Below are 12,500 nucleotides of genomic sequence, written 5' to 3'. Positions count from 1 at the left end.
GGTTTTCTAATACTTTTGAACGAGTAGGCTCGAGAGAAAGAGAGAGAGAGAGAGAGGGGTTGAACGATGGCGGTTACCTTCTACCATCATCGTTACCTTTTCAACGTAAACCGACTGCTCTCTGATGGAAATGTCGAGATCGTCATTATACGAATGTTGCGATCGAAAAGAAGAGGGGTAGAGAGAAAGTGCGAGAAAAAGGAACGAAAGAACCCGAACGAATTTCTGTCTCTCTTTTTCTATCTCCTTCTTTCTTTCTTTCTTTCTTTCTTTCTTTCTCTGTCTTTCTCCCTCTCTTTTTGTCTTTCTTTCTTTCTTTCTTTTTTTTTTTTATTTTCTCGGCGACCCTCCGCTTTCCTCGCTTCGCTTCGCCGCTAATTGAAGAGCTTGTCGTTGCCATCGTCCTCGTCCTCGTCCTCGTCCTCGTCCTCGTCCTCGTCCTCGTCTTCATCCTCCTCTTCATCCTCGTCGTTCATCGTTGTCCTCTCGTCATAACCGTAGTTGTCGTAGTCGTTCGTGCCACCTTCTAAGTCCTCGCGAAATTGCAATTAAGAGAGGAAAATGAAAATAAAAAGACGGACGAGAAAGTTCCTACACTTTGTTGAAAGAGGTGGATAGATAGATAGATAAATAGATATAGAGAGAAAGAAAGATGAAAAGATAGAGAGAGAGAAAGAGAGAGGGATAGAAATAAAAAGCAAACAGTATGTATACGTAGTTAGTAGTACTCGAAAAAACTATAGACTCATGGTTTCATACTCTCTTATTTAATTACTCTTTTTCTTTTCCTCTTTATCATCATCGTTTGAAATACTAAAAGTTATTTTTCCGTTTAGAACGAGATCTGTTACGAGCAACCTAGCATAATGTTAAACGCCCTGCGAAATCTCTCTCTCTCTCTCTCTCTCTCTCTCTCTTTCTCTCTTTTTCTCTATCCATCTATCTCTCTCTCTCTCTCTTTCGTTAGAAGTACTCTCGAAAAAGTGCCTGTACCAACGCTTTTCACCGGCTTTTCCCTACCGTGTGGCTTTTCCTACTTTCTTTCTTTCTTTCTTTCTTTCTTTCTTTCTTTCTTTCTTTCTTTCCTTCTTTCTCCGTATATTCCCATTTATAAATCGTGCGCTCAGACTTTTCCATTTCCTTACGCTTTCTCGCCCACGTAGTATCGTACCGTGCTTCTTTCGTACCTTTTCCGTTTCTTTTTTTTTCTACTTTTAAAATATATGTGTATATATATATACATATATATTTCTTTAATCGCAGGCAACCCTTTCATCTCACTTTACTCTATAAAAAATATCAGAAAAATACATCTTTCTTTCGTTTCAAATCGCGAAACTTTTCTCTCTTACCCCTCCTATCTCAATATTATATTTCGATCGTTTTTTCCTGTTTCTATTAAAACAAAATTGTTACAATAATAATTATTTAAAAGACACACACACACACATATATATATATATATATTTATATAAGCAAGATGAAAAAATATCCAACGAATACGAAATTAAATTTCTAAAAAAAAAAAGAAGAAGAAAAATCAATATATCTATTCGCGAAGACCCAAAGACGTGTTCCATTTCCTCTTCTCTTTTTTTTTTACTCCACTTCTACTAATTAACACGTTAATTACTTCATTCGACAAAACGCGATATTCTTCTATCAAGAAACGCCATCGCGAGTGTATTTCTCTTTTCGGCTTTTAAAGGAACACAAATGAAAAAAAGTTAAAAAGTAACTACTTATCTACCTAACCGACCATTCATGTCTGAAAATAAAACGAGAAATGAGAAAAAAGAAGAGAAAAAAATGAAACAAAAAGAAAAGGAAAACAAAAAAAGAAGCTCGCGAAAAGATCGTCGATTATTTTTCCTTCTTATTTCCCATCTCTTTCCCCCCCTCTCTCTCTCTCTCTCTCTTTCTCTTTCTTTATCTCTCCATCCCTCTCTTATTTTCTTTTTAACTTCACACACTTTAAACAAGGCGACGGAAATTAATTACTGTCATGCATATCCACTATGCGAATGAACGCGTACATCACAACGAAGCTTCTTTTTTCTCATCGGATGCACCGACGGAAATGAAGGCGAAGGGACGTGCAAGCACTCTTTCTCTCTCTCTCTCTCTCTCTCTCTCTCTCTTTCTCACTCTTTCTCTTTCTGTCGACGACGACGACGACGACGACGACGACGACGATAACGACGACGACGAGCTTTTTACGCGATCCTTTGCGGAATGGACCAGGAAAATATCGGAGAAGAGAAAAGCTCTTCAGTTTATGCGGATATGAATGCTTAATAAGCTTTCTTCTCGACTTCACGCTTTATTACCGAAATGTTTCCTCAAAAAACATACGCACACATATTACTTCCATACAGCATACACATACATACAACAAAAGTCTCGTTGATGAAGAAAACTTCATTTATATTCTTCTTTCATCCCTCGTAATATTTTCTTCGGATTCATTTATCGATCCTGCATATTCGTCTCGTTAAACATCGACAATAATAACGCGATTAATGATGATGTTGATAATGATAACGACGATGACAACTACGACAACGACGACGACGATAATGATGATAATGACGATAATGATGATGACGATGACGACTAAGTCTGATTTTTATATCTCAAGAAATACGTGAGAAATACGATATAATCCGCGTTTAATTACAATCCTCGTTACACATACACCTACACACACACACACACACACATACACACAGTAGATATCTACTTACCTTTCACCCATTACGAGTGTTAACGTTAACGAGCATGTAGAGATGGATAAATTTGCCGAGCCGAGCGCGTGGAAAGCGGAAAATATTACGTAAAATTGATTATTACCACGATCATCCATGTTCAAGAGTTATACTAACATAAAAGTTATTAAGAGGCTCCTTCTCGAATAGTGTCCTTACCAACCTTAGCTCTCTTCGAAAAGTCTTTTCGTCGTTGTCGTTGTAGTCGTCGTCATTGTCGCCTTCTATCCTTCCTCTCCCCTCCCTTTCTCCCCTCTCCCCACCACTCTCCTATCTTTCCTCCATCTCGTCCCCTAGTGACTTTTATGCGAGCCATTAAGAATTTTAATCGTTGCTTTCACGACCCGTTAAGATCCGGTTTATTATCGAGGTTTATCCAAAGCGTCGGGAAAGTAAAACGGCCCCCAACTCTCACCCTTCACCTTACCTCCACTCACCCCCGCCCCTATCATACTTTTGCCTCGCAAATCGAGCGACGACGGCTTGGATTTAACGATCACTTTCGTTTAGGTGAAACGTTACGTTATATATCTTCTATATATGTACGTAGATACGAATGCAAAAGGTGTTTATATTTTTATATGTATGTATGCGTATATATTATATATGTATGTATAGGGGGGTGTACATATGTGCGTGTGGGAAGTAATGAGATATCATAAATGAATTCTTTCTCTCTCTCTCTCTCTCTCTCTCTCTCTCTCTCTCTCTCTCTCTCTCTGGTTCTTTAGAAAGAATAAAATAGAAATGTATTTGTGTGTATGTGTGTGTGTGTTTGTATGTGTATTAAAAAAAAAAAAAAAAAAAGAGAAGAAAAAATCTCTGGAAGGCCGGTCGACCATGAAATCGTGACAGATAGATCAGTGTGGCATGAAATCGAGATGCAAGATCATCGGTAAGAAACGTACGATGAGTCGACAAAGATACTCTAGAGATGAATGGTATACGTCGGAGAGTATGAAGTGGAAGGAGAATAAGAATGAAAAGAGGAGGTGGAAGAAGAAGATGAAGATGAAGAAGAAGAAGAAGTAGAAGAAAAAAGGAAAGAGAAGAGGATATTAAAAAAAAAAAAAAAAATTAAGAAAAAAAGAAAGAAAAGAAGAATAAAAAAAATGAAACAAAGAAGGAAGAAGAGAGCACGCACGAAGAACGATTCTTCGTAACGAGCTTCTCCTCGACGTAGACGGAAATTGATTTCGCATAAATGCATACGAATTGCACTTCTTTCTGACCTCCTCCTCTTCCTTCTCCTCTTCCTCTTTCTTCTCCCCCTACCACCGTTATTCTCCACGTTTCCCCACTCTCTCTTTCTCTGTCGTCTATGACCTTTCAAGAAATTTCAATCTTAACGGGACTTCCGGTTGACAAGAACTCGGGATAAAGAAATTCTTCATAAAAAGCGCATAGTAAAGTGTAATAACTATCGAAGATACATTTACATATATATACATACATATATATATATATATATATATATATATATATATATATATATTGTTGGTTTACGTCTTCTTCGAGATAATTACGCTTTTTGTTCTAAATAAAATACGTTGGAAATAACAAAAAACAGGCTTGAATCATTGATAATTAATTTCAATTGTACTACATTATAATTGCATTATATTAATTAATGCTGTTATATAACTTTGTAGCGTGTATAATTTTGTTTTTATAGAAAAAAAGAAAAAGAATAAAAAATAAACAGATGGCTTATAAGCGAGTTGAAGCCACAAACAAAATATGTATATATATATATATACACATATATATAGATATTTTGGAAATATCTTTTTTGTCCAACATTCTGAATACAAAAGCAAGCATATAATATAACGTATAAGACGAAAAGAGAGAGAGAGAGAGAGAGAGAGAGAGAGAGAGAGAGAGAGAGAGAGAGAGAGAGACGACGTAGATAAGGACGGTGTAGTGTTAGAAGGTGTTCGTGTCGTTCACGCACAAGAGAAACCCAACCACCCCTCCCTCCACCCTACTACCACCAATGAGAATCGCTACGGGCACATAGAGATGTAGAGTGCGTGTGTATGCGTTATATAGGAGAATTGCGCGAGCGCGCATGGTGCCCCGTTCTGGTACGCTTGTACGTGTTATGCCGTGCGGTACGGTCCAACGTAGGGACAAGGGAGGCGATATATAATGTTCCGCGATATTAAACGGGACGCATTCCACCGAAGCCACCCTCTGGTCTCTGCTATGAATGCTTCTACGACCCCCGTCTCCTGCTTCCATTCCCCCCGTTTCCAACTCCGACCTTCTCTATCCACCCCAAAACTCTACAGTACGAGGATGTGAACGAAGAGAGAGAGAGAGAGAGAGAGAGAGAGAGAGAGAGAGAGAGAGAGAGGGAAATGTAGAGAGGAAGAGAACGAAGCTGGCCTACTCGACCAACAGAGAGCCACCCCGAAATGGTTATACGGCAAATTTACAGCTTAGCTCTAGTGGCACCACCACCAACACCAATACCAAGACCAACAGCACCACTACCAGTGACGTTACTATCACCAATATCACCGTCACCATCACCCTACGAACACACCATTTACTGCACCCAAGAGTAGATGGAGGAGTAGTAGGAGGAGGAGAAGGAGGAGGAGGAGGAGGATTGGAGGAGTGTGAGGTTTTCGGTAGAGATAGTAGAGGTGGAATCCAGAACGGATATGTGTCTGTACAACAGTTTAGTTTCGGTACGGATAAAGCGACAACAAACGTTTTGTGAACTTGGATTAAGCTAATAGAAATGCCATATGGTTCGACGAAGCTTTCGACTAAGAGAGATAGTTTATACGTTTTCTAGTAAACGTCGAGTAAGTGCTCGCTTGTAACGCTCTTCTCTATCATAATCTACCATAAAATTTCATTCGTTCTCGTTCATCAAATCCCGTTGCTTTTGTTACATTTTAATCTGACCGTGAGAACGATCAGAGAGAGAGAGAGAGAGAGAGAGAGAGAGAGAGATAGAGAAAGAAAGAGAAAAAGATCGTACAACAAGAAGAAAAAAAAGAAGAGGAAGAAGAATTTAACGTCAAAGAAAAATGAAAGGATAAAGAAAAATGTGCGTCGAACGACGAAATTTTGTCGGTAACGAAGAAAATCAGCACTAGCAGTAGCAGTAGCAGTAGCAGTAGCAGTAGCAAAACGAACCAGCGTCAAACGTGTGGTGGTAGTAGGTGGTTCGAGCGTAGCCGCATTTCCATGCGAGATAGGAGAAGATAGTATAAGGGTAGAGAGATAGCCGGGAGCGTAATATCGGCGAGTGGGCAGGTCATGCTCCAGAGAAAAGGACGTCGCTTGGGTCTCTCTCACGGTCGCCCTGGAGGAGTCGCGGTCTCCCGTGACATTCCAAAATGCCCATCCTCTCTTGACCAACCTGTCTCTTCACTCTCCTCTCTTCTCTTCTCCTCTCCTCTCCTCTCCTCTGCTTTCCTCTCCTCTCTTCTCTTCTCCTCCTCCTCTTCCATCTTCCACCACCTTCTCCATCTCATCCTCCAGCTCTCAGTGTCCACTCCCTGTTCAAACAGCTTCTCTCTCTCTCTCTCTCTCTCTATCTCTCTCTATCTCTCTATCTATCTCTCTTTCTCTTTCTCTCTGTCGTGTTCTGGTTCTCCCTCTCAGACCTTAGCAAGGCAACGGGGGTGTGGATGCACCCTATCACGGCCTGCCCTGGCCATTTCCCATCCTTCATCCGTACATTTCCATCCCCCTCGACCACCTCGTGCGCCGAATGCAACCATGCGTCATCCGCCATGATCTATGCATCCTGCCGTCCTGGCATTGCGCGTACCGTCCACCACCGCACACAACTACACTACCTTATACGCACACCAATATGTACCATGGAATACCAGCGCGCCTACGATCTCTTCGTTTTCTGCACACGTGTACGCATCCCTATGTATCTTTCTCTCTCTCTCTCTCTCTCTCTCTCTATCTATCTATCTATCTCTGTTTCTCTGTGTTCGCTCTGTAGCTCTCTGACAAGCTTCACTAATACAACACATACTACGCGAAGCTTCTCGTCCAGCGTCTCTATTAAAGCTTCGCGCGTTTTCCGAGCTTTCGGTGATACTGTCGTTCGTACTGATGTTGAAAGATTGTACTACTACTCTTATTACTATTTAAGAAAGAGAGAGAGAGAGAGAGAGAATGCATACTTTTGATTCCGTCAAATTCCCCAAACATCTTTCTGCGAAGACCAACCTCTTTTCTTTGATATTCGATTAGAACAAATTTACGTTGCCACGAGTTTGTCAACTCGGTGATAATTTTGATCAATAAATTCGAAAAACGTAAATTTGTTTTACACTTAATAAATTTGTACGCAAAAAAAAAAAAATGATTGTTCCTCTAACGTATGACAAAGTCTTGAATTCGTAGTCTCTATTGATCGATTGTGATAAAGCTAATGGTTTTCATGAATTAAAACGATCGAACAACGTTTTCAATGTTTCTCGAATACATTCCGTATTCTTTCATCGTACTCGTTGGCATATGATCGTATCAGAGAAACGACATTTTCCTAATATCGTCGTATTAAAGTTATTACAAAATTCAAGTTATCGGTTTAAAACCTCATATATGAGTGACGCGATGCGTTCAGGAAGGTATAAACGTTCATACCGACAAATGATTATAGGATGGGTCGATCTGTTTTGGGCAAATGGTTGTTCGGTTCTCCGATAGAAACCGGACCCATGATATAGGTCCTCATATAATAGCTCGTAATCCATACAATATCGTTTACGGTAATGTGAGAGCACTTAATCATTCACGTTATTACGTCACGCCCAAGCATTCGCATCGTAATTGCCTCCGTACCGCCAATATTCCTCATTACCATAATAACAGTGCCGAACGATCGCCGTTGACGTCTATAACATTAATAATAGTAACTCTCTTTGTCACGGAAGTGAAGTACTCTCTACGTCACGACCCATTACCTGTCATTTCCTTTCGAATTTAACTTTGTGAGAGAAAAAAAAAAGGAAAAAAAAAAAAAAATTACCAAGTCCTTACGAGTATACTACTAAGGATATACCACTGTGCCATCGGAGTCTCTCTCTCTCTCTCTCTCTTTCTCTTTCTCTTTCTCTTTGACTACCGTCAGATTAAAAAAGAAAAGAAAAATATTTGCAATTGCAAGTAAAGAAAAGAATTATAAGAAAACTCGTCGATTTGTAGTTTATGTCATTGGTTCCGATCAAACGGAGTTAGCCGAGAATTGTTGGAGCAAGATTGCTCTCGGAGTGTTAGGTGATAGTAAACGGAGAGGAGGAGATGGAAAGAGAAAAAGAAAAGAGAAAAAGTATTGCGAAAAAAATTTTAGAAAAAGAACAAAAAAGAAGAAGAAAAAAGAAGAAACAGAAATAATAGAAGTAGTAAAAGAAAAAGAAAAAGAAAAAGAAGAAGAAGAAGTGGAAGAAGAAGTAGAAGTAGAAGTAGAAGTAGAACCAATTGCTGACGTTTGACCATACCCTTACTCTCTCACATCCCTTTTCGTTATGGTTTGCCAAGACACGTAGTTTCTCTCGGCTTTTCATCCGCTTTCCCCGGGGATTATTGCAAGAGGGACGTTTTCGAGGGATGTTCTCGCTAGCTCGGCTTGCGTTGATACCCGGATACGGAAAGCTAGTTGACTACAGAGAGAGAGAGAGAGAGAGAAACAGAGACAGAGATAGAGAAAGAGAGAGAGAGAGAGAGAGAGAGATGGGGAGGGGGCAATAGAGAGAGAGAAAGAGAGAGATGACGATGGGGACGATACACCAGGGGCTTAACATACACACTCCACCCCCGGTAGGCGGAGTGTACCGCCTACGAGCTACCCCCACCATTATACCACGCGGCACTGATACCAGCGATATCAGGCGAACACTTGTTGCTCGGCTGCTGGAGCCTCCCGTCCTTCACGTAACATCCCTCTTTCTCATCTCTCTCTCTCTCTCTCTCTCTCTCTCTCTCTCTCTCTTCTCTCTCTGTCTTTCTTTTTCTTTCTTTGTTTCTCTTTCTCTGTCTCTGTCTCTGTCTCTGTCTGTGTCTGTGTCTGTGTCTGTGTCTATTTGTCTGCCTCTCTGTCTGTCTCTCTGTCTTTTTATCTCTTTCTACCCTTTCTCATTTTTCTTTCCAACAAACTCCGCAGCTTATCAAATTTAACGATAACATCGATGATAACAGTGAACGAATTTATGAAGCTTAGCACATTCTCCTCGATCCGATCTCTTCTCGTTAATTTCTTCCAGTGATTTTTATTCAGTTCATTAATTCATTGCTTAGGGGTGACTGGTTTTACTTTCCCCTTTTTTCTTTTTTTCTTTCTCCTTGTTTTAGGGAATTGTGATTATTTATTTATTTATATTCAATCCAAATAGAGGTATGTCCAAATAGGGGAATGTGCGATTGAAATGAATGAAGAGATACGATGTATGAATATCGAACGAGATTACGAATGAAGGATGTTATTATTATTATTATTATTATTATTATTATTATTATTATTATTATTATCATCATTATTATTGTTATTATTTTGAAATTGTTTTTCTAATTTTTTATTCGTTTTTTCTTTCTCGTTTTTACAGGCAGTGCGGTGGCTGCAGCCGACACCATTTCCGCGCCGTGGACTCCCGCGAGTTCCGGGCCGCCGCCCGACGCCAACGGCTCCGGCTCGGATACGAAGAACCTCGACGTTGGCGAAATTAGCGATGTAAGTATTATTATATTCACCATGAATTTTATTTATAACGTCTTGGAAAAGTTCCTTCGTTTCTGTTTAGATAAACTTTTAGTAAAACTTTTTATCTAGACTGTGGACCACATAGAGTATATCAACGCGAATTACGATTAAGAATTTAAGTATCAAGTATCGCGATACGTAATCAAGATATTCGAAGAAAAAACTTGTGCTTCTTGAATAGGTATTGTTAAAAAAAAAAAAAAAAAAAACAAACAGAAAAGGAAACTATTGTTCTAAAAATAATGGATAATCGAATTTTCTTCTTTTCTATTTTCCTTGTTTACGATTTTAATATTTTGTAAGCAAAAAAGTTTTATTAAGGCGGACACGAAAGTTTCCAAGCGATATTAATTATTATTATTGTTTTTCTTTTTGATGGAACGAAGGTGAAGATTAATAATAATTTTTATTTCTGAGAGTCAAAGGAACTTCTCTTACGGTCGAAAGAAAAAAATAATAAAGATAAAAAGTCGCGAGAAGGAGTGGGTAATCGATTAAAAAAAATAAATAAATAAATAAATAAATAAATAAAAAATAAAAAGAAGACGTTGCTCAGGAGTTTGTAAATCATCGTGTATTTTCAAATTTGTATTAATAAATAACTTGGATATATTTTCAATCTTTACTTGTATGAGATATTGGCGAAATTGTAAAATAAACGTCTGTTGTCTCGGTTAAGAAATAAACGAAAGTCTTTTGGGTATTCGTACCGGTTTTTTTTGAGTAGGCAGATACTCGAAGATACTCAAAGATAATCGGTAAGTTCCTCTTCGTACAACACACATAGGAGGTCTTCGTTTCGTTGAAATTCCAAGTCTCCTCCGTTTCTTCGTTCACTTGGATAGCCTCGTGCGTACGTACATACGTACATACATACATATATATATATATTATATATATACACACACGTATACGGAGTAGAGGGCCTATACGCGAACGGCCGGAAATAAAAGTGGATTCGCGAGAATTTCTCGAATCGCAGGAAGCAAAATCGTCGGCGTCCACCTACCAGCTCGCGTTCCATGCGTGCTTTTGCCTCGAGAAAATCTTCGAGGGACTGTTCTTTGTTTCGAAAGAACTCCTCTGATTGGCCGAACGCTAGAATTCTTATTTTTCTTACTTACACCGAGTGTAGAATATTCAATTTGTTACTTCTTTTACTTTTTATCGTTTCTTTTTATTAATTAATTTTTCTTTTTCTTTTCTTCTTCTTTCGTTAATAAAATTAAATTCCTATTTGAACAAAATGTTTACTTGGAAAAAAAAAAGAAAACCTTTTACCTTTCGACCTTACACACACACACACACACACACACACACACACACACACAAACTATTTATTTTAAAAGTGGAGCAAGTCCAGTTTTGGTCGTTTCGAGAAAATTAAAAATTAGCGTATTATACTGTTACGCCATTTCTTTTATCGGTCAATTTTAAATTGAACAAAGCATTGACATTTCTTAAGATATTAAATATTAATTGGTTATAGATAGAAAGTTTTCACTAAATTAATCACAAATTATGTGATATCTCATTTAAAAAAAGAAAAGAAAATGGACACAATACTTTGGAGATAAACAGTCCATTTATACAAATAAAATACATACATTTCCTAATCGAATTTTTCATGTTTATAAAACGATCAAATTTAATCAGATTCTCATATTCGATCACATTTTCTTGTTTCAGGACGAAAAGGATCTGTCGGCGGCGGACGCGGAGGGAGTATGGTCGCCGGATATCGAGCAAAGCTTCCAGGAAGCTCTCACCATATATCCGCCATGCGGCCGACGCAAAATTATCCTTTCCGACGAAGGGAAGATGTACGGTAAGTCGATAAGATTAACGTACTATGCGTGGTGCATATTTAAACCGTACAGGATGTAGATACGTAGACGGAGCAAACAAAAGGGTTATGATTTTATAGCGAAGAGAGTATGATCGTTGGATAGAGCGTAGAGAAAATTTGATTGAGAAACCAACAAAAAATAAACGAACAAACAATCAAAAAAAAGAAAAAAACAAATTGAACGAACGAACGAACGAACGAACGAACGAACGAATAAAAATAGAGAGAAAAGTAAAGACAATAAAAAATTCCTCGATTAAATCTTTTTAATACAAAAAAATCGAGGTTATATCTCGAGGGAGATGGGAGGGAGAGTGGGCAGGGGGAAAGAAATTAAAAAAAAAAAGCAAAAAAAATAAAATGAAAAGGAAAGCAGAAAAGAATCGAAAAAAAGCTTTTGTCGTCGATAAACGCGTTATCCATCTTAAGTGATGATCAAAAGCAAAAGAAAAAGAAATGATAAGACATCGATGGGAAAAAGAATGTTCGTCGTCTTCGTCGTCTTATTCTCTTCGTAGTCGTCGCGTGTATGGGGGTTCGTTCGTCCTTCGTATCGAAGGATATCTCTTCGTTTCACGTAGGCGACGCGTCGGAGACGTTCCGACCTGGACATCGTTATTGCTCGATGCTGAGGTCAGTCTACGTGACCGAGCGGATATTGCTTGGTACGACCACCAGCAGCACCGTGGTGGGCAACCACCATAAACCACCACCACCATTAACCGCCATGAACTCCACCACCGAGGCAATAACGCTCGTGTCTCGCAACTCCTCCTCGTCCTTTCCCTCAGCTCCCTCTCTTCTCACTCTCTCTCTCTCTCTCTCTCTCTCTCTCTCTCTCTCTCTCTCTCTCTCTTTCTCCATCTATCTATCTATCTATCTATATCTATCTATCTCTATCTCTCTGCTTTACTTTGTCCTCCTTTTCTCTTCTCTCTATTCTTTCTCGGAACTCCACGTAGTCTTTATTAAATTTAGAAAAATCACGACGTGCCTTTTCGATATCACGGTGAACTCCGTTTCACCCCGCATCCTGCACCTACCATCCATTCGTCTTATATTTGTTCATTTTTCCTCGCGATAGATGAAAAATAGAAATTCTTTTGTCGTCGTTTTTGTTTGTTTTTTTTTTGTTTTT

The 12,500-nt window shown here is 38.9% G+C and overlaps 1 protein-coding gene across 4 annotated transcripts in view; it reads left to right on the top strand.

Moving 5' to 3' along the window:
* LOC122633198 (protein scalloped) overlaps positions 1 to 12,500 on the top strand; it is a 163,993-nt gene that overhangs the window by 121,540 nt on the left and 29,953 nt on the right. For all 4 annotated transcript variants that reach the window (XM_043820850.1, XM_043820860.1, XM_043820868.1 and 1 more), the window contains 2 exons: positions 9,359 to 9,483; positions 11,203 to 11,341. In XM_043820850.1, the coding sequence (XP_043676785.1) occupies positions 9,359 to 9,483; positions 11,203 to 11,341 (264 nt within the window). The remainder of the gene's footprint in view (positions 1 to 9,358; positions 9,484 to 11,202; positions 11,342 to 12,500) is intronic.

This window comes from Vespula pensylvanica, chromosome 1, assembly GCF_014466175.1.
Source record: "Vespula pensylvanica isolate Volc-1 chromosome 1, ASM1446617v1, whole genome shotgun sequence".
NCBI classification, from domain to species: domain Eukaryota; kingdom Metazoa; phylum Arthropoda; class Insecta; order Hymenoptera; family Vespidae; genus Vespula; species Vespula pensylvanica.
The sequence above is the reverse complement of the archived record's forward strand: the minus strand, read 5'-3'. Positions and strand labels throughout refer to the sequence as shown.